Here is a 25,680-nt window from a genome sequence, read left to right as displayed (position 1 = left end):
ATGTGATGATTAATTCTGGTTTATTTCTGTGCACGTAAGGCTGGGTCTTCACAAGACAACACGGAAAAGCTTTCACCACCTTCTACGGGCTGGTCCCGTCTCCACAACAGGACCAGGCACGGGGACTGACACAGAAGGGATGCGGTGCTCTACACATCACAGTTGCCATGAAACAGTCACTAGGTCAAGTTTCTAGATTTGTTTAGGATTCCTTTGTAAACACTGCTTCCAATACAACAAAGCTAACCATTAAGAGCAATGAGGCCAGAACCGTTGCGAAGTCTGGCCTGGGAAGTGGCTAACAAAGCAGCTACAACAGTGATCTGGGCATCAGCCACGTAACCTGTTGCGATCAGGCTCGGTTCTTCTTGATGAAGGCGATCAACCCGTTGGTTGAGGCATCGTGGGAGGTGACTGGTGCATCAGTTGCCAGTTCAGGCTCAATTTTCTTGGCCAGTTGTTTTCCAAGCTCAACACTTAAAGAAAGGAAGAGGAAAATTCAGGCTCCAGAGTGAAATCTTTAAAACAGGCACCACCTTCCTACTCTCATCATCCCCAATTGTTCCAAAATCCCCTTGTAATATAGCGGGAGGATAGCTGGGCTGATGTCAAAACCACACTGAAACAAGTTTTGTTGTGGGAATCCAACCACTGTTCCTTGTAATCCACAATTTATGGCTTAGCACGCTGTCACAAACGTTTACAGCACAAAATCCATGTCCGCTACTACACAAACATTAAATGGTAAAAAGTTATCCAACTAACTTCTCAAGTTAAGAAAAAATTTGAATCCAAGCCTTAGAAGTTGACTGGGTCATTCAATATGCTAAACCCTAAACTGAGAGAAAATGTACCAAAAAGAGGTGTTTATGGCTATGGCCATTTGTGTTGCAATGAAGGTGTCAACCCGTGAAGCCTTCCAATTAGGGCACTGGTCGGAACCCTGACAGCAGGCCCATCTGGTCGCCAGTAAAGATCCTGGGAAATGGGCTCAGATTCAATTCTTTTTCTCCAAACCAGGAAGCTTACCAGTAAATTCAATGCAGTACATTAATTGATTTTATGACTGCTCATTGCCCAGAATCACTTGCTTGAGATGGGCAGCCAAACAAATTGAACTGACTAAGTAAGGAGTTTCTAACTCCCAGGAAAGCAATGGATGCAATCTTAGTGAGTGGAAACAAACACCATTAATAATATGTATATGGTAGGACACTTACCCCCACTGGTCATAGCTATTAATATCCCATACAATTCCTTGAACAAAGATCTTGTGTTCATACATTGCTGGAAAAAGATTGTTTTCAATGAGAGCAGTATTAATAATAAGTCTTTTGAGACAATATATTTAAGTCAAGAAACAAAAATACAGAAGAGGAAAAACTTACCAATTAAGGCTCCAAGAATGAATGGAGTAAGTTTAGTAAAGACAATGGAATTGGTTGGGCGGTTTCCTTCAAAAACCTTTCAAGAAAGAGACAGAGATTATGTTTCCATTTTCACATATCTGCTAGTGAGAAAACATTACGTACACACACGAGTTCTCTGTTCCATCCCCAAAACACCAGAAACCACCAACTTTTCATATCCTGAAGTCAAGAAAGTTTAGGATTGGCTTCATAAGCATAAACCACGTGTCTAGGCATCCCCAATGTTATTAGCTTCCCGTACAGAGCAGCCCGTAGCTGCAACCTCTTTGGAACAGATACCCACAATTCCTCCTGTCCCTCTAAAGAATGCTCAAGCGTAACACAGCTCACAAATCTCAGGCTCTGCCGTCTATCCAGGTGGATTAGAGGGCTCATCCTCCTCAGGAACAGCAGCAGCCTAAATCAACCTATGGAATCTAGGGCACAAGTCTTGACCCCTCCCCCTTTGAGATCATCCAACCCATCAGGCATTGATCAAATCAGTGAACCAAAGGAAGGGACTCCCACTGAGATCTGGAGGAAACCTGGACTCCAAGTACCTTATGTGGAAGCAGCTTCTCCAGAGTCTCTCCACTCAGTCCAGCGGCCTGTAATTCCTGGCGGGCCTCCTCTGTCGTCTTCCCTTTCATTAATGCCTCTGTTTGAGCGAGAAAGTTGGCCAGAAGAATCTAGCAGGAAAAAGCCAGAGGTTAGAATGGCAAGTTGGGCACCTGGCCTACCAAGCAGTTGGCTGGGATAATCAGCTTCTCTTCTGCTGAACAGCAGTTACCAGGTCTGTAGGATCATCACCTGAACACCATGGAGTGAAAAGATGCCCGCCGGGCATTCCAGGGCAACAAGGCAAATGTCAAAAGGCCAAACCTAAATCTGCCCTGTCCAAGTCCAGCCTAAGGAAATGAGGAAAGCATCGAATTTACATGCAACTCCCTACACTGAGCTCTCTTATACTTTGCCCTGGAAACAGGAGAAATGGACTCACTAGAAAAGATGGAGACATTTAAATATGGCAGAGGGGTAGAGATGTGTGTCTTTTCTTTTGTGATGCCCCCACTTTTTGGGGTGACTGAGGAAGACTCTTCTTTGGGGACAAAAGGGCACATTTTCTCAGCTTTGCTAGTTAAAGAAGCCTCTTTCTCTGGCTAAAATCCTAGCATGCCAGCACAGGGGGAGGGGGACCTGCCACAAGTTGAGATGACCTCGTGAACTCTGTTGGGTCACAACAGGGTCTTTGTTATTCCATGGATCCACATCCTGCCTGGTCTCTTCAAAGCCTGCAACTTGAAATGGGTCCACAAATAGGTCACCCATTCTCTTTCTCAACATTTGCATCATTTCCTGGGGAAATAATCATGACTAAAATAGAGAAATTACTGCAGTAGATTCTTGTGGCAGTAGTGTAGAATGGAGACCTTACAATGGCAACAACGTTACATATTATAATTTCTCAGAACAACAGAAGAAAACACAGGGCCAACGAAAGTATTTTGAGGGTAGGGGAAGCTGACCAATTGGCCTCCATCTTCACCCTATCTTCAATAATCACTAGAGATGTGTTATGTTCCTTCTTGCTTCAAACGCTCTACCATCATCCCAGTGCCGAAGAAGCCCACCATCAAGGAACTGAATGACTACAGACCAGTTGCTCCAACATCTGTAGTCATGAAAACCTTTGAAAGGCTAGTGCTTTCCTACTTGAAAACCATCACGGATCCGCTGTTAGACCCCTTGCAATTTGCATACCGAGCAAATAGATCAACAGATGATGCTGTTAATATGGCTCTGCACTACATCCTACAACATCTTGAGTCTCCAAAGACCTATGCAAGGGTCCTCTTTGTAGACTTTAGTTCAGCATTTAATACCATTATTCCAGACACTCTTCTAACTAAGCTAAACCAGCTACAGGTACCTGAACAGACTTGTAAGTGGATCACAAGCTTCCTAACAAACAGGAAGCAGCAGGTGAAGCTAAGCAAGATCACATCAAATACCTGTACAATTAGCACAGGGGCCCCCCAAGGCTGTGTGCTCTCCCCACTTCTCTTCTCTCTGTATACCAATGACTGCATCTCCAATGATCCATCTGTTAAACTACTGAAGTTCGCAGATGACACAATAATGATCGGTCTCATTCGAGGCAATAATGAATCCGCATACAGACGGGAGGTCAAATGACTCGCCTTGTGGTGTGACCAAAACAATCTGGAACTGAACACACTCAAAACTGTAGAAATGGTGGTAGACTTTAGGAAAAACCCTTCCATATTTCCACCTCTCACAATACTAGACAATACCGTATCAACAGTAGAAACCTTCAAATTTCTAGGTTCTACCATATCGCAAGATCTAAAATGGACAACTAACATCAAAAACATCATCAAAAAAGGACAGCAAAGAATGTTCTTTCTGCGCTAACTCAGGAAGCTCAAACTGCCCAAGGAGCTGCTGATTCAGTTCTACAGAGGAATTATTGAGTCTGTCATCTGCACCTCTATAACTGTCTGGTTCGGTTCTGCAACCCAGCAAGAAAGACACAAACTTCAGAGGATAATTAGAACTGCAGAAAAAATAATTGTTACCAACCTGCCTTCCATTGAGGACCTGTATACTGCACGAATCAAGAAAAGGGCCGTGAAAATATTTACAGATCCCTCACATCCAGGACATAAACTGTTTCAACTCCTACCCTCAAAACGACGCTATAGAGCACTGCACACCAGAACAACTAGACACAAGAACAGTTTTTCCCGAAGGCCATCACTCTGCTAAACAAATAATTCCCTCAACACTGTCAAACTATTTACTAAATCTGCACTATTAATCTTCTCATTGTTCCCATCACCCATCTCCTTCCACTTATGACTGTATGACTGTAACTTTGTTGCTGGTAATCCTTATGATTTATATTGATATTGTTTCCTGATTGCTTATTTGTAGCCTATGACTATCATTAAGTATTGTATCATTAAGTGTTAAATTTGTACCCTATGACCATCATTAAGTGTTGTACCTTGATGAAGGTATCTTTTCTTTTATGTACACTGTGTGTCCAATCATACTTGGCCAGTAAAAATTCTATTCTATTCTATTCTATTCTATTCTATTCTATTCTATTCTATTCTATTCTATTCTATTCTATTCTATTATCCCTGTATAAAAAAAGGAGACTCATCAATTGTCCCTTTGAAATTATTGGCGGCAGGAAGGTTGCTTATATAAACCAAGATGGACACTGGACAAAGATTAGCACAAGAAGGTTAGGAGGTTAAGGAAAAATGGGCTTACCTTGTGATGCAGGCCATTTCTGATTGGATGCTGGGTCTGGGCTGGAATCAGAAAGTCACAAGGGATCATGCGAGTACCTGCAAAAAGAGGAAAAAGTCATTTTATAATAGCAGGGAAACGGAACTGCTGCTGGGCTACAGGTCATCTTATCCCATCTCTGGTCATGGCCACGCAGTCAGCTGGTGAGGCCAGCTGGATCTCAACAAAATCTGGAGGGCAGATTGTGTTCACACAACAGATCACACAACTAGACTGGCCATCATGAACTTTGCGGACAAGTTCCGTGCAGTTAAACCACACACCTTTGTATTCTAAATGTTAGCCTGTACTCACTCAACACTCCCACAAACTAACTTGATCGAAGGGACAGTCATCTGACCCCGAGGAACTCACATCAAAGTGGGTGCAGCTTCAGACAGAGTGGAGTCCAACCTTCTTCGATTGGCTAAAATGACTAAAAAACCCACCCCTTCTGTATACCTTGATGAATCAGCTGATAGAAGGCATGTTGTCCATTGGTTCCAGGTTCACCCCACACGATTGGTCCAGTATTATAGTTCACACGGGTGCCCTTCCTTGTGATGTACTTCCCATTCGATTCCATATCCCCCTAATAAAGAACAGCAGAAGACCATCAGGCTTACTTAGGCCTTTGAAAGGACAGGAAAACTTGGACAAGGTCAAATTCTGGCCAGAGATGGTGCAAGGCCACTGGAAGCATGTAAGGAGAGTCAGGTATTGCTTAGGGACACAGGCACCCCATTAATGCACACAGCAACGAAACTGCCCCCCAAGGCTCAAAGTAGCTCAGGACCACCCTCAAAGAAGCATGGCCCTCAATCCCTCCCACCCACCACCCACCCCCATGTGAGAATCCCTTCCCCCAGCGAACTCAAAGGAGCCATCTCACCTGCTGAAAGTAAGCAGCAAAGCGGTGCATGTACTGGTCATAGGGCAGAAGTGCATGGGTTTCTGTGCCGTAACAGTTGATGTACCAGACCCCCAACATCGCCAGCAGCACGGGGACATTCTTCTCCAGGGGAGCTGAGCGGAAGTGATTGTCCTTTGGGGCAAGTAGCATAAAAGCAAAAGTGGATTAATAGGACAAGCTGGACCCCTAGAAGACCCAGGACAAAATTCTAATCAAATACTGAGATTTTTAGGGCTTCCCAATTCAGATCAACTGCTAGGAAAAACATTTTTTTAATAAGCTAAGGCTATTTTAACCAGAGGAAATTCTAACCTAGGCCCAACAGCTCAGGATCCTGTCCTGCAAGGGCAGGGCATCTGGGCAGCCATTTGCTTCTTACACTTTGGGAGTGTAATGTGAAGACCCATATAAGCCATTTCCCCCAACTCTAAATCAGCTGCCGAGACGAGGCAGGGACTTACCATCCAATGAGCTCCAGCAAGCAGTTTCTCAAAATTGTCAAAACCTAAATAAAATTGTTGTATTATTATTTATGTATTATTTCAAGAATGTAAACTTTAAAGTCCAAGGCCTCATCTTATGTGCCGCTGCACAAATAAGGTTTTGGAGTCAATATTCATGTGGCTAAAATTCCCCAGGCTCCCTCTGCCTGATAAGAAGGCTCTCTGTCCACTTTCTCCAGACCAGCTGCCTAACCAGGCAGGAACCTTGTTTAGCAGGGCTGGCAAACTCCATTTCATTGAGGGCCGCATCAGGGTTGTGTTTGACCTCAGGGGGCCAGGGTGGGCGTGGCCAGCTTGACGTCACTCCTGTCGGGGGGGGGAGGGGGGGCACCTGTGGTGGCTCAAGCACTCTGTCAACAAAAACGGGCTCCTTAGCCGTTTTCGCCTGCCACAGTCTCCTGCAACCCTCTGCCAGAGAAAATGGAGCTCGGGAGCCCGTTTTCTCTGCCAGAAGCACTGCAGGCTGGCCCTTCGCTGTTTCTAGGGCGGACCCGCGAGGCAGATCGAAGTACCCCGTGGGCTGGCTCTGGCCCCTGGGCCTTGAGTCTGACACCCCTATAGGGATCACATGTCTGAATATCTTGAATGTGCAAATCACAGTATTTTGTTATTTTTTTCTAGCCGTTTGTCCTCAATTGGTGCATCACCTGGTGTTGCAATATCAAAGAACCAGGTTTTTCTTTTCCACAAGCATGTTGTGGGCCAGATGGCTGTCTGTTTCAAATCAAAAGTCCCACAGGATCTTGACTTGCTCGTTTTCAAGAACTTTGTGGATCTGGTGTTCCCAGTAATGTTTGCTGCATTTGAACCCAAACTTCTGGCAAAGCTTCCAATGTATGAAAGTCTCAAGGTATTGTCTTACTAGGGGATTATTACTATTATTATTATGGTTAATCTTCAGTTGGATTCAGTTTGGGACTGGTAAAAATTTAACAGTCCAAGTCCTACCCAAGGACCTAAGAGCTCTTAAGGGAGCATCTGACTATATAGGCAGTGCCAAGTAAGGTGTGTTTTTTTTCAAAGTCGGAATATCCAGGTGTAATAAGTTCAAAATTTCCATGTATCTAGGCAACTTTTTGGGTTTCGCTCCAAGAACTCCTATTGCTATTGGTACCATTCATTTCCTCCTCCTCCCCCTTCATTATTATGCCGCTTTGCATGTGCATTGAGCGCTTCTGTACAGGCAACAAATTCCTGGTGTTTCTAATCACACTTGGCCAAATAAATTATGCAGTTAAGCATGGAAGCACAAAAGGTTGATAGAATACTACAACCTTCTAAGATGTTTTGAAAGCATTTCTTTCCTCGGGAGACACTGTTTTAAGAAAGATCCAATCCGTTATTCAGCTAAACTAACGTTAATCACCCTCCGTGGAACATTCAGTTCACAGGGAAGCAGATACATACCAATATGCAGAGCAATGGAGAGGCCAATGGCCGACCACAGCGAGTATCGTCCACCAACCCACTGCAAAGGGAAAGGGTGGAAGGAGAGAGAGAGAGATTACATTTATCTGCTGCATAGGGGTGAAAACCCTTCCTGCTGCTGCCACCAAAGGAGAGCCAGCTCTGCCCTCTCTGGTGAGGGATAATTCTGCCAAGGGCTCATTCGAATCTGCACCAATGTTCGGCCAAATGAGGAATGGCCAGATGGGGAAGGGCAGATGCTTCGCTGATAAGCTTTGGCAGGACTTCAGTCTACCACCGAACGCTGCAGCACCCGAGTCCATTCCCTCTGACAGAATACTTCTGAATCCCCAGGGAGAAGGGGGCGAGGGGGGGCATTTTTGGCACCCAAGTTCAGCCACGTTCTATACGTGAGAAGAAGAAAGTCTGGTGGGATACTTGATATGTTACTAAGATTAACTAGCAGGAAAATAAATATTGCAGCTGGCAAATATTTCCTGCCTTCCTCCAAAAGACAGATTACTCAGGGCAAACTTCCTCGAGCTTTGCACATGGGGTGGTCAAGGCGCCCAATTTAAATGATTAGCCCTACAATCAGGATTGCACTTCTGCCACATACCCCACAGCTTCCCAAACGGTATTGCCAAAGTCATTTTGCTCCAATCACTTGGGAAATTCAGGGTTGAGGTCTCCAACAAAATGTGACCTTTAGTGGCCCAAGTGACAAGCTTTCACAGGCAAATGTCATGGCTTATAATAGCATCTTTGGATTGACCTGAAAGCAATTAAAGCTCTTTTTACCCAGCAGCTGTTTAAGCCAAAATGGGGGCAAGAACCCCCTGGCCTGGCCACTGATTAGCCCCTGGCAGGACAGCTGAGGAGCAGGAGGCTCCATGCTTCTGCAACTACGGATGCCCTGGCCTGGCACCACTGCTGCCATAGCAAATCCCATCTGCCCCACATCCAGTGTTGCTCCTGCAACGAAGGCCACAGCCTGGGGGGGGGAGGCTGGTCAAAGTCTGAGACCAAGTTCTTGGAGAGCTGCTGCCAGAGGACACGATCCATTGGGGGGAAGCCAATTTATATTCCAAAATGATTTGAAAAGAGCTGCCAGGTGATAAGAGAAGCTTTCTGACACCAGTATTTCAATCAAATCCTGGTATTTCGGGACCTGTGTTTAATATGAGGGTGCCACGGCTTGCCCTGGAGGGGGCAAAAGATATTCTATAAAAGGGTGCGGGAGGTGAGAGGGAAACACTGTCCAAAGAACAAAGGTGACCCTGCACAGATTTTACTTACATCCCAGAACTCAAACATGTTTGCAGTGTCAATTCCGAAGTCTTTGACTTTAGGCTGAAATTCCAAGAGAAGAGAAAACACATATGGTGGTTTGTAAGGCTGGATTTCCCAGCCCCCCACCAGCACGGCCAGGCATTCGCAGGTGAAGGCTCCCAGCAATATTTGGGCATTTTTAGTAAAGCCTCCCACTTTAATTTGATCTTTCAACAGGGATTTAGGATTGTTGACCCCAAATGTCTTCTTAGTGAAATACTGCCTTGAAACTACTGATTTTTTAAAATGTGATGTACTCACCCCATTGGTAGAGAGGGCAGCAAAGTGCTTGGCCACAGCAGAAGGCTGTAAATAAACCAAAAAAACCAATCAGGGCAAGATTACAAGTTTTTTAAACATACGTTTTATGCTTTGGATACCAGGAAGGCAACTGAGGCCCTAAGAAATTGATCACAGAGCCAAATCAGATGAATTAGGAGGATTAAGAGGATACGTGTGGGGGTTAGAGATGCAGGTTTAGTGCAGTGTGTGCTCCACTCCCAATGGGCAATAAGGACTGAAACAATCCACAGTTTCTAGGGAGCAGGAAGGCCCACGGCCAGCAGGCAGCCTAGCATGAGAGAGGGAGGGCAAGGGACTAGAACGGACTAGAACAGACTCAGGCAAGGATAAAGGATAGGAAGCAAAGGTCCTGAACAAGCAAGAGGACTGGCCTGGATGAGATGCCACCCAACTGTTCTACGGCTTCTATGAATGGGTCCTTTGGCAATTTAGATTGTTGTGGGAATCAAGAATCCTTCCCCCTTTTCCTTTCAGAGGGATTCCAGAAAGCTGGACACAGCCACAGGTTGCCAGCCAACCCACCTGCTGGGCCTCCCCAGTTCCCAGCATGCATTGTGCACTTTGGAACACAGCCAGCTGGCGACCTGGAAGACTGCAATCACGTAGCTGGAAAGTCTGTGTGTGTGTGTGTGTGTGTGTGTGTGTGTGTGTGTGTGTGTGAGTGCGCATGTGTGTCTCTCTTTAGGTGTCATTGGGGAACATCAGGGACACCCCAATAATAATGCTCCCATTCTGAATACAATTCGGAAGCCTCTTCCTTTATGCCTTCAGCTGGACAGCATCACTTAAGAGTCCTCCTGGGTCACTCTAGGCCAGGGGTGTCAAACTCTATTTCATTGAGGGCTGGATCAGGGTTGTGTTTGACCTCAGGGGGCCGGGGTGGGCGTGGCCACCTCAACATCACTCCTGTCAGGGGCGCCTGTGGTGGCCCGCAGTGCTTCTGCCAGCGAAAACGGGCTCCTGAGCTCTGTTTTCGGCTGCCAGAAGCATGGCGGGCTGGTCCTTCGTTGTTTCCAAGGTGGCCCTGTGGGCCAGATTCAGCCCCCAGGCCTGGAGTTTGACAGCCCTGTTCTAGGCTCTAGTCCCACCCCAGAAACTCAGTAATGAGTCCTCCCTGGCTCCCCTGCCCTTAAACAAAGGGCCTTTTGTTCAGGCTTCTATCAGCTCACTAGCCCTGCCAAAGAGAGCCCGATAGGGTCCAGACAGTAGAGAAGCCCCTGGAGAATAGAAGGAATAACCCGAGGAAGCCTATTCATAGACCGTCCCTTGAAAAGGCCACTCTCCCTCTGGCCACAATCCAAGGAAAAGCACCCAAGTCGCCAAAGCCGTCTCAGGTTCTCTTGAGGCACAACAGGCCCCTCAATGCCATGCAAGGCATTTAATAGGACAGCTTGGGTGAAAACTGGGTAGGCAGAAGCCCCTTTCAGGAATGGCTGCAAAACTCCCTGGGACGAATAGGGGCTCCCTCCTAGTGCTCAGAGTTGGGAGTCCGTGGCTCGGAAACAGCTTTAGCAACCATAGTGAAAGGTGGGCAAGTTCTGCACCTGCACTCAAAGTTAGATCAAGAACTTTGGTTTGAGAAGCAAAGGGGAGGGGCAGAATGATTTGACTTTGCTTGAAGACATTTAGGTAGGATGCCAAAGCACCAACAAAGTGAAACCCTTGAAAAATTCAAGTTCAGAATTCAAAAAGTGTGCTACTAAAGGTAGACTTCTGAAAGGCCTATCCATAGCCACACCCGTTCTAAAGTAAAAACTGTTTGCGTGGCACCAGACAGAAGTTTTGCAGTGGTGGGTCCGATCTTGTTCCCTATCTTTAAACTATTCAAAGACAAAGCCAGGGAAATTACGGGATGCTCCCAGGTAAACTGAATACCCAGAAAGAGTCCATTGAGATCCCAACTTCTTACTGGCTGTAGAGCAATCAACCAGCTGCTCAGGGGTCACGCCCCTTTCTCTGGAAGGACAGACCGCTCTAACCTTGCTGGCATTTGGAAGCAAGTTAAAACCATCTTTTGGCTCTCAGTTGTTCCTGGCACCTTCATTTCGTTGTTTCACTTTTCTCATTTTGTGTTATATATTTTATCTTTTTTTTCCCCACCCAGAAGACTGGGATGGGATATACTGGGGGGAAAAACAAGCCACCCAGAGTCACTCTGGACAGCTAGATGGATAGCACACAAATTATAAAATAATAAAATAAAATAAACCTTTACTTACATCTTTAGCAGCTTGAAGGAACCATTCTTTGGCAGTTTCAGCATTGGTGATTGTTTCTTGAGTGGTAAAAGTCTAGGAACCAAAAGAGAAGAAAGGCCTGGTCAGGCCATCTAGCAACTCAGTGCCTGGTGCAGCAAAGCCAGGGAGGGAGACGGTGCCTTCAAAAGGCCCCTCAGGCTTCCTGGGACAGAACCAGCTGTGCAGCCACCGCAGAGACCAATGTTTAAAACCTTGGTAACCTGACTGGCTGCAGAGGGAGAATGGAGAACTGCTTAAGCTTTAATCAGATTAGCACTAACAGATGAAGCATCTTTGTGAACGGGCCAAAGAAGTTTCTTTTTAAGCACTTCATTACCAAGGCCTATAAGGAAGACCACCCAGATTCCACAGAAAGAAACGCTAAATTCTGTGCTCTGCATAAACCGGATGGTTACATTTTGGGTATTTCATCTAGGTTCTGTCAGTCACAGAAATGACAAAAACAACAGAACTCCAAGCCACTACAAAACAAGGCGATTCTGCTTCAGCCTGTTTAAATAACATTTTGCATGTTTTTAGTTGTTTTGACTTAATTCGACACTTTAACTGTATTAATTGCAAACGTTTATTACTCAAAGAAGGAAACCATCCATTTGGAACTCTTTGTGCAATTGGGGTAAAAGCCACCAGAGCCCCAAGGCCCAGGCGTGGACAAATACGTGTAGCCCCATTCTCTAACAGCCGATTTTAAAACTTGGAATTATTGGTGATTGCCTCTCCCCCCGCTCCCTCTAAGCCACATTTAAGCAGACAACTTGGCTATTGTTTATGAGTTTCAGGCAATCTGCTTATTAGCCAAATTTGGCCTACTTCCTTTCCTTGTTTAGCAACTGCAATTCCTTAAGATCAAGTTTTCTTCTGCAGCTGTGTCTATGTTATTCTCATTCTGCCATGTTGTTTGATGCAGAAAATTGATTGTAAGTGCAGGCACTGATCAGATTTTTTTTTAAAATTAACTGTTGAACTTGTGAATGGTCACCAAATGAAGTAGCCACTAAATGAGAAATGACTGTATTTTATGACATAATTATGCAGCTGATTTGGAACCAATCTTCTCCACTGGATTTGCTTATCCAAACGTTCATATGTAACCTGAGGATTAGCATTACCTCCTCTCCCAATAGTTTGTTCTTTTAAAAATGCCACTCATACCTTTACATATCTATGTACTTTTTCAACAATGACAAGATAGTTTTCCCAAGGAAAATGTAAGGCCAAATTTTTTAACCCATGGAGCCATGGTGGTGCAGTGCTTAGAATGCAGTATTGCAGGCTGACTCTGCCCACTGCCAAGAGTTCGATCTCAATCAACCTTCTATCCTTCCGCGGTCAGGAAAATGAGGATTCAGATTGTTGGGGGCCATAGGCTGACTCTGGAAACCCCTCAGAGAGTGCTGGAAAGCACTGTGGAGTGGTATAAACTTGTAAGTGCTATTGCTATTGAACCCAAATTTACACTGTGAAGTTCTCTTCATATATCAGCCCCCAAAATCTAATTATTTCCAAGAAGGGATTACAAAGAATGTAGCAGTGCACAAATTACATTTTGCATCCATCACACTTCACAAAACATTGGCGTGCCTCTATCCAGAGTTTTGCTCTCATTTGAGCCAAAGGCGAAGCAAAGATAAACAATCATCCTCATAACCCTCAACAGAGGGACTGGCCCTGGCTGGATGCCCCCAGACAATCGGAATCACCATATTGTGCTCACCAAAAAAATAGCACTTGGTGTCAAAAGACCCCAAAAGATGTCCTTTTAATGACTGAGCTGTCCACCCTGGAGAATAAAACAGGAAGCAAGCCGGTTGCTAATTCCACCTGAGTCTTTATGTGGATGACAGAATTAATGCCTAGGGCTCACCAACACTTTGAATCTTTTCCACATTAATGACCCGGAGCTGCTTCAGCAAAGCTCACCTTCCAGATTGCCAAGGAAGGCAGAGAGCGCCTGCCCTCTCCTGCTGAAAGAATGGGGGGAAGTCCCCTTCCCCAGAGGAGGACGTACCTTGGAGGCAATGATGAAGAGCACTGTCTCGGGATTCAGCTCCGCAAGAGTTTTGGCCATGTGAGTGCCATCGATGTTGGACACAAACCAAACACGAGGGCCTCCCTTGGAATAAGGCTTCAGCGCTTCGGTCACCATGAGGGGCCCCTGGATGAAGAAGACAAGCCTTGAACGTTGCTATACTCCGGAACTCGCCAGTCCTGTGCAGGCAGGCGCTGCGGAGACTCACTCACCAAGTCAGAACCACCAATGCCAATGTTGACCACATCCGTGATGGCTTTTCCAGTGTAGCCTTTCCAGTCACCGCTACGGACTTTCTGTAAGAAAGGAGACCACAGCCCGTTCAGAAAGCATGCTTTGCCTCTTGGGCACAGGGACGACCACCAGGTTTTAAAACTTGGCTTTAGAAAAACGCTGTGCCTTTTGAATGAATGCCTTAATATTCTGATAATGGGGAAGTCCAATCTGCTCACTTGAGAAAACCTGCAAGATAGTTTTTACAATCCTGTGGTCCTAATTTGACTCCAAATCTTCAATCTGTGATTTAGCCTGTTTTCTTATTCTGCTTTTTTATGCTAGAAATTTTTCCATGGGCCTTTCTCTTCATGACTCAATTCTCTCTCCAAAGCCTTCCCCAATGTATATACTATACTATATATACAATGTATATACTATACTGTAACTCCACAACAAACAAGGCTATCTTGCTCTTTATACCCAAACTGTAGGTCCACCACACCACATTCTATTTGGACAACTAAATTCACAGCAAGATTATTTACCATCTCCCATTAAACTCACAAACTTGCAGTTTAATGAGAGCTACAGGTAATAGCAATAGCACTTACATACCTTCAGCTTCACTGTGCTTTCCAGCCCTCTCTAAGCAGTTTACAAAACCCCCCAACAAGATGGCTCCTCATTTTACCAACCTCAGAAGGCTGGAAGGCTGAGTCAACCTTGAGCTGGTTAGATTCCAGCTGCCAAATTGCAGGCAGGCAGGCAGGCGGAGCCTGCAGGACTGCACTCTAACCACTGAGCCACCACGGCTCTTAATACTCAATGATTATCTGTTTGGGGACTGTTCAAAGTTACAATGATGCTGAACTAGACTAATGATCTGTGCCCAAAGCTACAGCTGTTGCAGCACACACATAAACACCCCCCCCCCTGGGATCACAATTCAGGCCCGGCAGCCCACCCATACTTATGACCACAGGGGCACTTCAATTACCCCCATCTATACTACTTTGGCCCCCTGTGCTCCGTAACCTCCTATGCTGTCCTAGCCCCTGCTGTCCTAGCTGACCCCTCCATCTTCTTGCTCCCGCTGCTGATGAAGCATACCTAGCTTGGCCCTTTGCTAGGCAACTGCTGGCTGTTCCAGCCTTCCAGGAGCTGCGTATGGCCTTCTTCAAATCTTGGGTAGCCTTCTCAGAAGGTTCGGAAGCCTTCCACAGGCTTGCAAGGCAGCCCTGGCTCTTAAGAGAACAGCGTGAGTGGCCTTGTGGAGAAGCCCTGCATGGCCAGCAGCTGCCTTACAGAAGGCCATGATGGACGAGGCTCGTCAATGGCAGGACCAAGTGAACACTGAAGGTCAGGGGCAGTTCAGCGTGGGCATCTGGGCGGGGGTCCTGGAGGGGAGGGGCAGCCAGTGGAGCTTTCTGGGCGTTTGGTGCTTCCCTGGATGTGGCACCTTTTTGCTGTGCTAAGCAGGGGTAGCTGCAGCCTCTTTCCCTGGCCGCCTTGTGCTCAGCCCACATTGCAGCACCCACCAATCTGTGCATGGCCTGCACTGAGCCTCCCTCTGCTTAACCAGCAATTCTCGCTTAACAGTTTGACCCTGTGGCTCTCGAGGACGTGGACAGGTTGTTGGGGAGGTTGCATGCCACCACATGTTTACTGGACCCGTGCCCCTCCCGATTGGTGCTGGCCACATAGGAGGTGACATGAGGCTGGCTCTGGGGGATTATCAATGCTTCTCTGTTGGAAGGGGTTTTCCCTGCCGCCTTGAAAGAGGCGGTGGTGAGGCCCCTCCTCAAGAAGCCTTCCCTGGACCCAGCTGTTTTGGGTAATTACCGTCCGGTCTCCAACCTTCGCTTTGTTGCGAAGGTTGTTGAGAGTGTGGTGGCGCGTCAACTACCCCAATACCTGGATGAAGCTGTCTATCTAGACCTGTTCCAGTCCGGCTTCCGACCCGGATATAGCACGGAGACGGCTTTGGTCGCGTTGGTGGATGATCTCTGGAGGGACAGGGACAGGGGTTGTTCCTCTGCCCTGGTCCTGTTAGACCTCTCAGCGGCTTTTGATACCATCGACCATGGTATCTTGCTGCGCCGGTTGGGGGGACTGGGAGTGGGAGGCACCGTTTATCGGTGGTTCTCCTCCTATCTCTCTGACCGGTCGCAGACGGTGTTGACAGGGGGGCAGAGGTCGGCCGCGAGGTGCCTCACTTGTGGGGTGCCGCAGGGGTCGATTCTCTTGCCTCTCCTGTTCAACATCTACATGAAGCCGCTGGGTGAGATCATCAGTGGTTTTGGGGTGAGGTACCAACTGTACGCTGATGACACGCAGCTGTACTTTTCCACCCCAGGCCACCCCAACGAAGCTATCGAAGTGCTGTCCCGGTGCCTGGAAGCCGTACGGGTCTGGATGGGGAGAAACAGGCTCAAGCTCAATCCCTCCAAGACGGAGTGGCTGTGAATGCCGGCACCCCGGTACAGGCAGCTGCATTTGCAGCTGACTGTTGGGGGCGAAACATTGGCCCCAGCGGAAAGGGTGCGCAACTTGGGTGTTCTCCTGGATGAACGGCTGTCGTTTGAAGATCACTTGACGGCCGTCTCCAGGAGAGCTTTTCATCAGGTTCGCCTGATTCGCCAGTTGTGCCCCTTCCTTGACCGGAATGCCCTATGCATGGTCACTCACGCTCGTTACCTCCCGCCTGGATTATTGCAATGCTCTCTACATGGGGCTCCCCTTGAAGGGTACCCGGAGGCTGCAGTTAGTTCAGAATGCGGCTGCGCGGGTGATAGGAGCCACACGTGGCTCTCATGTAACACCACTCCTGCGCAGACTGCACTGGCTGCCTGTGGTCTTCCGGGTGCACTTCAAGGTGTTGGTCACTACCTTTAAAGCGCTCCATGGCTTAGGGCCAGGGTACTTACGGGACCGCCTTCTGCTACCGAATATCTCCCACCGACCCGTACGCTCACACAGAGAGGGGCTTCTCAGGGTGCCGTCCGCCAAGCAATGTCGGCTGGCGGCCCCCAGGGGAAGGTCCTTCTCTGTGGGGGCTCCTACCCTCTGGAACGAACTTCCCCCTGGATTACGCCAACTGCCTGACCTTCGGACCTTCCGCCGCGAGCTGAAGACCTATTTATTCATCCGTGCGGGACTGGCTTCGTGATTTTTAAAATGTTATAATTTTATAATTTTTAGAGAGTCTAATTTTTAATAGGATGTTGTTTTATATCTCAGCCTATATATAATAAGTTTTTTAATCTTGGTTTTATTTGTATATTGTTCTATTTTATTATGGCTGTGAACCGCCCTGAGTCCTTCGGGAGAAGGGCGGTATAAAAATCTAATAAATAAATAAATAAATAAACAATGGTGGCAGCTGAGATTGTGGTTGTTAAGCAAAGTGGCCACATGACAACTCATTTAACCAATTTACCTAGTGCCTGAAATTCCAGGCCCAATCATGGCCATAAGTCAAGGAGTACCTATGTATGTAATACAGGTATACGTTATAGCAGTATACTACCAGTATGTGTAATAGAGACAGTCCTGGGTTAGTGACAGGAAACGCTTTATACCTGACAGAAATTCTTCATCTTCTCCAATACTTGGTTTACTTCTGGAACAACATCTTTGCCTTCAACAAGGATTGGAGTATTTGAGCGATTCCGCAGAGCAATGTGAAGCACAGCTCGGTTCTGCACCAGGAAGCGAGAAGAGGAGAGTGAAAGGAAATTCAGCCCCAGCCCCACCCCCGGGTACCAACAGAGACCTCCAGCACAAATGCCACTCTGCTGGGCATCCCCCCAGAACAGCTGTTGATCTAAAAACCAATGTAAACAAAGACTAATCCCTCTTCCTCTCACCTCACCATTCCCACAATCCCCTTAGGAAAGACTTGAGGCCTCTTTGGCTTGGTTCCTCCTACAGCATTTCTGGATTCTTGACTTGTGACTTCCCCAGAGGGGGCTGCTTGCCTGTTTTCTCTAAAACCAGGCCCCACACTTTGTTTATTTACCATATTTTATACTGCCCCAATTACTTGATTTTCAGCAGTTCACAACACAAACATTCGAGAACCGATCAATTAAAGAATATAAATGTAATGTAGCTCAACACTGCTCAGGTCAGAGCCTGTCATAGCTTCCTGGGATACCAAGCGCTGGGAAAGCAACCGCAGACAGGCTGCCCAGGATCCTAGCTGCCACCGAGGAAGTCCGTCTCCCTTTTGCCTGTTGCAGTGACAGGGGCCTGAGCAAGCCTTCTCCTGATGCTCTCACAAGATCACATGTAGGTAACCAGGCACTGCCCCAGGCATGATTGATCCTGTGTCAGTGTCTGGAAATTGTGACTGCCAAAGGGGCAGGAGGGAATGCCAACCGCCAGACTTGGCTAGAATTTCTCCAGACAATCAGATACTTGCAGCCCCCTAAACTAGCTTGGAGAACTATGGCTGCATGAAGGTTCATAGCTTTCCTCTATAATAGGGGTCTCCAACCTTGGTCCCTTTAAGACTTGTGGACTTCAACTCTCAGAGTCCAAAGTCTTAAAGGGACCAAGGTTGGAGACCCCTGCTCTATAAAGTCTAAATAGGTTTTTCCAAACCAAACAGAAACATTTTAGAAAACCTAGTAAAAAGCATTTTCCTAAGATTCTGCTAACATAATTCTCTCATCTTAATGCACAGGCTAAGAGATCAGTAGGCAGCTTGTCCTTAACAGTCAGCCAGCAACTTTTATTTTCACCAGCAAGCCATCAATTATCTGAACCAGCATATCCCATCACCTGCCCCTTCTGGTCCCCAAATCTGGAGGCTCCCCGTTGGAAGAAGCCTCAGTTACTGGAGATTCTTCAGAGACTATTTAAATACTGATTTTACTTTTGTGCAGCTATTACACAACCAAGTAACGAACATAAGCTGGGAGTTATAGAAGAGGAACTTCAGTGGATTCCTCTGCCACCACTGAGGAACTTGCTTTGCTCATATAATTCCTCCAAGATGTATTTTAAGCTACCAGGCACCCTCCCAAAGAGCACCGGGTCATTTGGCTTTGCAGAAGCAAAGTGTTTCGTAACAAGTGTGCAAGACATTTCATGTGCATCTTTTCAGAACTTCTATCAAAACTACACAATTCTGCTCAGATGACATTGTCAAAACCAGTTGGCAGACTATGTAAGTATTTTGTATGTAATTTATAAGCTGTCCAGTCAGCTTGTAAGGGAGATGGGTAGCATAGGAATTTAATAAATAAAAATAAAATAAATAAGAATAAAAATAGCTGTATCAAGTCCTCATAGTATGTGTGTAATTTACTCTTAATCTCAAGCCTCCAAAACCAGGTCATAAATGTTATTTCCTCTGCTGATCTGACCATTGCACTATCTGTGGTCTCTGCATTTGGAGAGAAAAAAAAATGCCTCAGGGAGGTTGTGCTTTTTGACCTGAGGCATTATCCTATTCCTTCCAAAGGAGGGGAAGAAAAAGGAGGACATATTATGCCACCTGAATGCCATGGGGAGGCATGTCTCCACACCCAGATTTTAGAGGCTCACGGCATGTGCAAAACAAGGCAGGGGAGGCAGGAGGTGGGCTTCTGCATGCTTTCCAGCTCCTCTACCTCCAGTAGGCACAGCAGGCTGCAGTTTCCCTTGGGTAGCCAAGTACCATATTGTCCCTGGGGCTGCTGTACACATGCGCTACTTCTCTTCTGGATCAGAAGGAAAGGTGCTTGGGACAGAGCAGTTGCCAGCAGCCAAGGCAGGACATTTTCTCTGTATAGCTGCTGGATGCATCTGGCCCATTTCCAAACACCTTCTTACTTTTGCCAGCTCCCTCTCCCACCCAAAAAAATTTGGCCTATGCTCTTCAGTTTGAGGAGAGTTATCTTCCATTTTTTCACACATCTGTATTTATATCTTGGGCCTTGGATAAAAATACCAAGCGATGCTAGACACCAGCTTCCTCCTCCTCCCAAGGATATCACGTTTCATAGATAAGCCCCCAGCCCTGGGCCAGACTGGCCTCTCAAATTATTTTTCTGTACTACTTAAGAACTCAAAATTGTTCTAATCCAGTTGCTTACAGCCATTAATCCTTAAAGAGAGTTGAAATCAGCTGATCGGATGGACTGATAAAAGCAACCAAATTATCGCACACCCTTCTAGCCCGAAGCCTAAAGGTTACTATTTCACAAGCAGATCATGGATAAAAACAGCTCATACCTCAGTGAAGTTGATTTTTTCTCCCGTGAACATTTGCTCTCTAGCTTTTTCAACACCTCTTGATTTGGCCTGAAAGTCAAAAGAACTATTTAAAGTAGGAAATAATAGGCTTTCCAAATCCTCCAGCACAAACCAGATAAATAGCTGATCCATTTTCCATACATAGCCAACTATCTCTAGATAGCTGAGCTGACCTTTTGTCTGGGAGCTCAAGGGAGCCCTAGATAGCTATTCTCTTTCTCATTTACAAAAACATCCCTGCCAGGTGGGCTCGGCTGAAAAACTGGTCCAAAGTCACCCCATGTGTCTTCCACAGTGGAATGCGGGCTGGAACCTGGGTATTCCAGGTGCAAGTCCAACCCATCACAACTGTTGGTCATCAATGCCAGAATTCTTTTCTGCTTCTTTGTTTTCTTTAAATTAGAACTGGGCATCTCACAGACTCCTAGTCAAAAAGAGGACACTGAATTCACCCCTTGCTCACGGCAGAAATCCAACTTCCCTGACCGAGAACCAATCCTTGTAGATGTCTAGGAAAGGGAAAAGTAAAGTTAGGTCAACCACCTCAAAATACCTTCTATGTTCAGGGCAGGTGGGTTAGTGGAGGCAAGTGGTAAATCGAAGGATTTATAAAGAGGAGCCCCTAAAGCCTAAGAGGTAAACATCACACTCTACCAATTCATCAACATTTGTATGTGGAGGAATTTCATTTTAGATTATTTATAAGATGAGCTGGCTTTTGTGGAAATCTTTGTTTGCTTATGGTTCACTGTAAAAACCACATGCAATGCAGATCATACATAAATGTGACTAAAAGTTATAAAACATTATTGTAGACATAGTGGATTAAATTACCAGTTCCACCAGCAACTTCATAACTTCTTCTGTAACAAGATTCTTCGAATAGTCCACCAAGATATCCCCATGCTCTGTCTTCAGGGTCACACTGCAAGAGAGCAAGAAAGTCCATTACATAAACGAATATCTTACCGCTTGTCTTATCTAAGAAAGGAAGATATGTAACGAAGGAAAATCCTAATAATCTTCTAATCCAAACAGGAGCATAAGAAGAGGCAGCAGGCAAATGATAGTAAACAAGTACATTTTGCTCTTGTAGAGATTATTTTTAAGGAAGCCAGTTTTTCAGGAATATTCACACGTATCAGTCCATAGGGAAAGAAGGACCAACATTAGGAATTAACAGTTAACTCCTCAACAGTTCCTCTTCCCAAATCAAGAAATAAAGGCACCCAGTAGCTGAGGTACCTCTAAAATATCCCTGAAGGGAGACATGGGTGAAGTCGTCATTCCAAATTTCCAAGGAAGGCTCTTACACTACGGCAGAGCAAGTGAATCCCTGGAGCAAGATATTAAGTAGAGAAGACAGCTGGCTCTCAGGTCAGCTCAGGAGAAGACAACCAAGAAAGGTTCCTAAAGTGTAGGAGAGATGTGGGGTCCTTGGTGCTCTCTGAGCTGGCTCATTTTCTTGCAGATGTTTCCTTACCCAAAGTAGATAATATCATCAGTGCAAACTGCATTCTTTACTAGCACTGATGTTACCTAGTTCCGGTAATGAAATGTCTGCAAGAAAGCTCAGAGAACACCAATGACCCCTCATTTCAACCCTGAGCTACAAAATATTCTCTGTTATAGGACAGGTAATGATTTTCTATTGCAGGCAAAACAGGGTGGGACCTGAAATCACAGAAATGGCGAGGAATACAAAGGATTCAAAGAGTTAACCAAATCCCAGAGGTTACTCCTCTCAGTCTGTGAAAGTTTACCCCGCCCCCACCGCATGCTTTCTCCTCATGCTCATTTTCCCATGCACCCTCCAAGAAACCAAGCGCTCAGAGAAAAATAAGCATGTCATGTATGACATGAAAAGTCTGAAAAATCAGGGGCAACTTGTCTTTCTTCCAGTTCAAAAATTCTTCTACTACTGAAGAATTTTTGCCTTCACTTGAAGAAAGATAAGAAAATGTCTCCATAGAGTATCAAACAGTAACAGAATTCACTGGGAATCCTGTGCCTTTGATTCAAAATTTTTAAAAATTAATGTACAGTAGACTAGAAACATTTTTGTTAGGGTTTATGGATAAAATAGTGAAAAGATCTCATGGTGTTTTGTTGCTATGTAGAACAGAAACACCACCTTTATTTGCTCAGCTTTGGAAAGATCCTATGGCATCCACAAATGGTTAATAAAAACAGAACTGCAATGGCTCTCATGAGAGAAAAATCACTGAAGAAATTCATTTATAATTGGAAGCCCTATGTGGCCTTTTTGCAGGAGATAAATCAAATTTTAACATATGGATCTGTTGATTGTTAAAATTAAAAAAGGGGAAAAGAATTACTATTTTCCTTTCTCCTTGGTGGGGGGTGGAAATTTTATTATAATCTTAAACATTAAAAGTCAAATGTAATTATCCTTTCTATCCCTGGAAGAAGTCAGAAGTGATTCTTGGTATATTTGTGTTTTCTTTAATACCTTTTTCACACTTCTATCCCTATTCTCTCTCTACTCTTATAGTTTCTATTGTTAGTTTGTTGGTTTTTACACGTATTTTGTAAAATGTAATAAAATTATTTGACAAGAAGGTGTAGCTCATTATATTGAAAAGTTACTTGTCTTTGCAACAGATATAAAAAAGCGAGGAAAGTAAAGAAAAATAGTGAGGAAAAGATGTTCTTTATTGTATCAAAAGTTCTAATGCATTTCCAAGGAATCATCATCTTTCATTAGGAAATCAAATGAATTGGAGAGCTTGTAAAAAGTGGATACACATTTCCTAATTTTATTTTGTGGCTATTTCCATAAATCAGTCAAAAAAGAACCCTGCTGCCTGGACCAAAGAAGGGGCATTTTAAAAAATGCTTTATTTACACCTTACCCAAGACAATGGTAGCTCTTACTGGAGGCAAAACATACCACAAAAAAACGTTCAGTTAAACCATAAAAAATGCATTTCAAACAAGACATGAGAACATGAGAATCCAGATTTTCTGGATGAGTGGATATTTTCTACGGGCATGTGTTCCTTCAGGGCATTTTTCTGGCACAAGGGCTTTGAAAGCGGTTTGTCCTTGCCTGCTGCTTCCCGGCAGTTTTCAAGGTCAGCCAGTTTACAAGGTGGCTCCGTGAATTCTCGGTTTGCAGCTTTAACAACACACCAAACTGACCCTCTGGATAGAGAAGGCAGAAGAAATCTCTCCACAGGCGGGGTGGGGGGAAAAAAAAAACGTTTGAAGAGCTACTTCCCCATTCTCTTGACAATTTTGAAATGTCATTTTGCAACTTGGGTATTGCTGGGAAATTCTACAGAAAACCACCAAAACTGGCGCAGTAAAAAGGTTTAAGAGTTTCATCGCTTCTCGGCCTTTTGGCTAAGATCCAAGTGTAAAAAAGGTTTAAGAGTTTCAAGAGGAAGGCAAGAAGCCACCTGCTACCATTTTAGGTACAACTGACCACACCCAGAGGGAAGCAGAAGCCTTTGGGGCAGGGCTCTCCAACCTGGGCCGCTTTAAGCCTGGAGGACTTCAACTCCCAGAATCCCCCAGCCAGCAGAGCTGGCTGGGGGAATTCTGGGAGTTGAAGTCCTCCAGGCTTAAAGCGGCCCAGGTTGGAGAGCCCTGCTTTGGGCCGTTCTTTGGCTATGGGCGCTTCTCTTATGATCAAAGCGCAAGAGCCGCTTTGGAATCCTGAGGGCAGAATTCCTACGCAGGCCCGGAGGAAGCCAGGTTCGGCCCGTTTCTAGCTTTGCGCCGCCGTCCTCGGAAGCCTGCGGGGTCCGAACCAGGCGAAGCAACGGGGCCTCGGCGCTTGTCCGGCTTTAGGTGCCAATCCAGGCGCAGCTTCACGGACTGGGAAGGGAGCCCCGTCCGCCCGTCAGCCACCGCCGAGTCGGAGGCCGCCCGTGGAAGCCCCGGCAGAGAAACCGCGGCCAGGCGGGGCGCCCTTCCCTCAAGGCCCCGCGGCCTCCCTCCCTCCGTCCCACACGCCTCCCGGGCCCCTTCCAGTCAAAAGCCCCCCGCCCTCCGTCTCCCGAAGCCGCCCGGGGCCTCTAGGCCAGGACCCCCCCAACCTTGGTCCCTTTAAGGCAGGGGTGTCCAAACTTGGTCCCTTTAAGCAAAGCTGGCTGAGGAACTCTGGGAGTTGAAGTCCAAAAGTCTTAAAGGGACCAAGTTTGGACACCCCTGCTTTAAGGGCTTGTGGACTTCAACTCCCAGAGTTCCTCCGGCAGCTTCGCTTCGCTTCGCTTTGGCTTCGCTGCCTGAGGAATTCTGGGAGTTGAAGTCCGCAAGACTTAAAGGGACCGAGGCTGGAGACCCCTGATCTAGGCCGCACGGAGAGAGCGCCGCCCGCCGCCCCGCTTTGGCCCCGGCCGGCCTTTCCTTCCCGCCCCCCCCCGCCGAGGCAGCCGCCACCGCGCCTGGTCAGCCTGAGGGCTGAGGGGAAGAACGAAGGGAGGGGGGGGGAGCGCCCACCTGAACTTGTGGAAGCGCTCGGGATCGGCCTCGAAGAGCTTCCGCAGCACCAGCTGCCCGGCGTGGGCCCGCTGCCATTCGGCCAGCCGCTGGAAGCAGGGATCGGCCGAGAGCGCCATGCTGAGAGCGGGAGAAGCAGGAGGAGGAGGAGGAGGGGGGGAGGAAAGAGGCGCACGGGCGCTTTTGGCCAAGGCAGGGAGCTCCGCCCCCGAGCCGCCCCGCCCCTCAGGGGGGCGGTGCTGTAGTCGCTGCCAATACAGGAGGAGGAGGGGGGCGCGGGGGCGCTTATTGGCCGAGACGGGGAGCCCCGCCCCCTCTCTCCCTCGCCCCTCCCCTCCGGGGACGCTGCCGCCAATGCGCGAGGAGGGAGGAGGAGGGAGGAGGCTGCCCCTTGCGCAGCGCCGTGAAATTTAGCGCGCTTCTCAATGGGGGAGGCCGGGTCTCGTCCCATCGCGATGCGGAGCCCCAGTGCGACCCTGTGTCGCCTCACCCCGTTTTTGCCCCTCCGGATGTCAGTCGCTTTTCCTGCAGAGCTGCCCGTGTTTGGAGTGCTCGGCCTCTCCGCCGGCCAAGCTGGCACGCGGCTCCTAATTTGGGATTATAGGTGTGAAGCAGTTGGAGAATTGAATGGGTTTAATAAGGGGCGTGCATAAGAGCACAAAAGCGCCTACCGTTCCTGTCCTATTGGTTCCTTTCATTGTATCCAATTAATATAGTTATGACATACTCATGCTTATATATCGTATAGTTATTTCGTGCTTATGCTTATATAGACTGTGTGACAAAATAAAAATAAAAAAAAATAATGCGGTAGTTGACATCTACAGCAGATGGCAGTGCAGAGAAGCACAGAGGCTCTCCGGCTTTCCGGAGTTTGCACAGCAGCTGCTTTTTCCCTCTCTTCACCTCAGACTAAAAGAGTTTATGGGTAATGTAAATCCATTGATAAAAGGTTTGATTCTTTGTCCTGTACAACAGTTAGCCCTTTGGTGGTTCAAAGCAACTAGCGGCGTAGGTTATTTCGCAGTTACCACAAGCTGGTTACTGTTTCAAGTTTAATGCAGTTTGTTACAAAAATGTGTTGTTAACCTGCACTTAACAGTCGCTTAATACTGCTGTATACACATATATCACACTTCAGTCTACTTATATTGGGCAGACTTTTTAAAATAGGATTATTTAAACTTTTAAAAAATATATAACTAATACAAACTAATAGAAAGTAAGGAAAAAATAAGGAATTAGGAGGGAAAGGAAGGGAGGGAGGAAG

At 46.5% G+C, this 25,680-nt stretch overlaps 1 protein-coding gene across 1 annotated transcript; it reads right to left on the bottom strand.

Moving 5' to 3' along the window:
* Nucleotides 1-3: 3 nt before the first annotated feature.
* Nucleotides 4-24,582, bottom strand: GPI (glucose-6-phosphate isomerase). Its single transcript, XM_058155071.1, has 18 exons — nucleotides 24,411-24,582; nucleotides 20,775-20,865; nucleotides 19,920-19,988; nucleotides 17,276-17,395; nucleotides 13,691-13,774; nucleotides 13,458-13,604; nucleotides 11,411-11,482; nucleotides 9,150-9,194; nucleotides 8,856-8,909; nucleotides 7,557-7,617; nucleotides 6,108-6,151; nucleotides 5,626-5,778; nucleotides 5,196-5,325; nucleotides 4,716-4,792; nucleotides 1,970-2,098; nucleotides 1,389-1,464; nucleotides 1,221-1,287; nucleotides 4-476 (listed from the first exon to the last, which is right to left on the bottom strand). The coding sequence occupies exons 1-18, from the start codon at nucleotides 24,527-24,529 to the stop codon at nucleotides 353-355; spliced, it is 1,662 nt and encodes a 553-aa protein (XP_058011054.1). The 5' UTR covers nucleotides 24,530-24,582; the 3' UTR covers nucleotides 4-352.
* Nucleotides 24,583-25,680: the final 1,098 nt, after the last annotated feature.

This window comes from Ahaetulla prasina, chromosome 12, assembly GCF_028640845.1.
Source record: "Ahaetulla prasina isolate Xishuangbanna chromosome 12, ASM2864084v1, whole genome shotgun sequence".
Classification (NCBI taxonomy): Eukaryota; Metazoa; Chordata; class Lepidosauria; order Squamata; family Colubridae; genus Ahaetulla; species Ahaetulla prasina.
The sequence above is the reverse complement of the archived record's forward strand: the minus strand, read 5'-3'. Positions and strand labels throughout refer to the sequence as shown.

What these genes read in the sequence shown, in the direction of transcription:
- GPI (XM_058155071.1), bottom strand. Translation starts at nt 24,529, where the DNA reads ATGGCGCTCTCGGCCGATCCCTGCTTCCAGCGGCTGGCCGAATGGCAG. An exon ending in CTGCCCTCTCTACCAATGGG is followed by an intron (nt 8,910 to 9,149) that starts GTGAGTACATCA and finishes TTGGAATTTCAG; the next exon opens with CCTAAAGTCAAAGACTTCGG. An exon ending in CATTCTTGGAGCCTTAATTG is followed by an intron (nt 1,288 to 1,388) that starts GTAAGTTTTTCC and finishes ATCTTTTTCCAG; the next exon opens with CAATGTATGAACACAAGATC.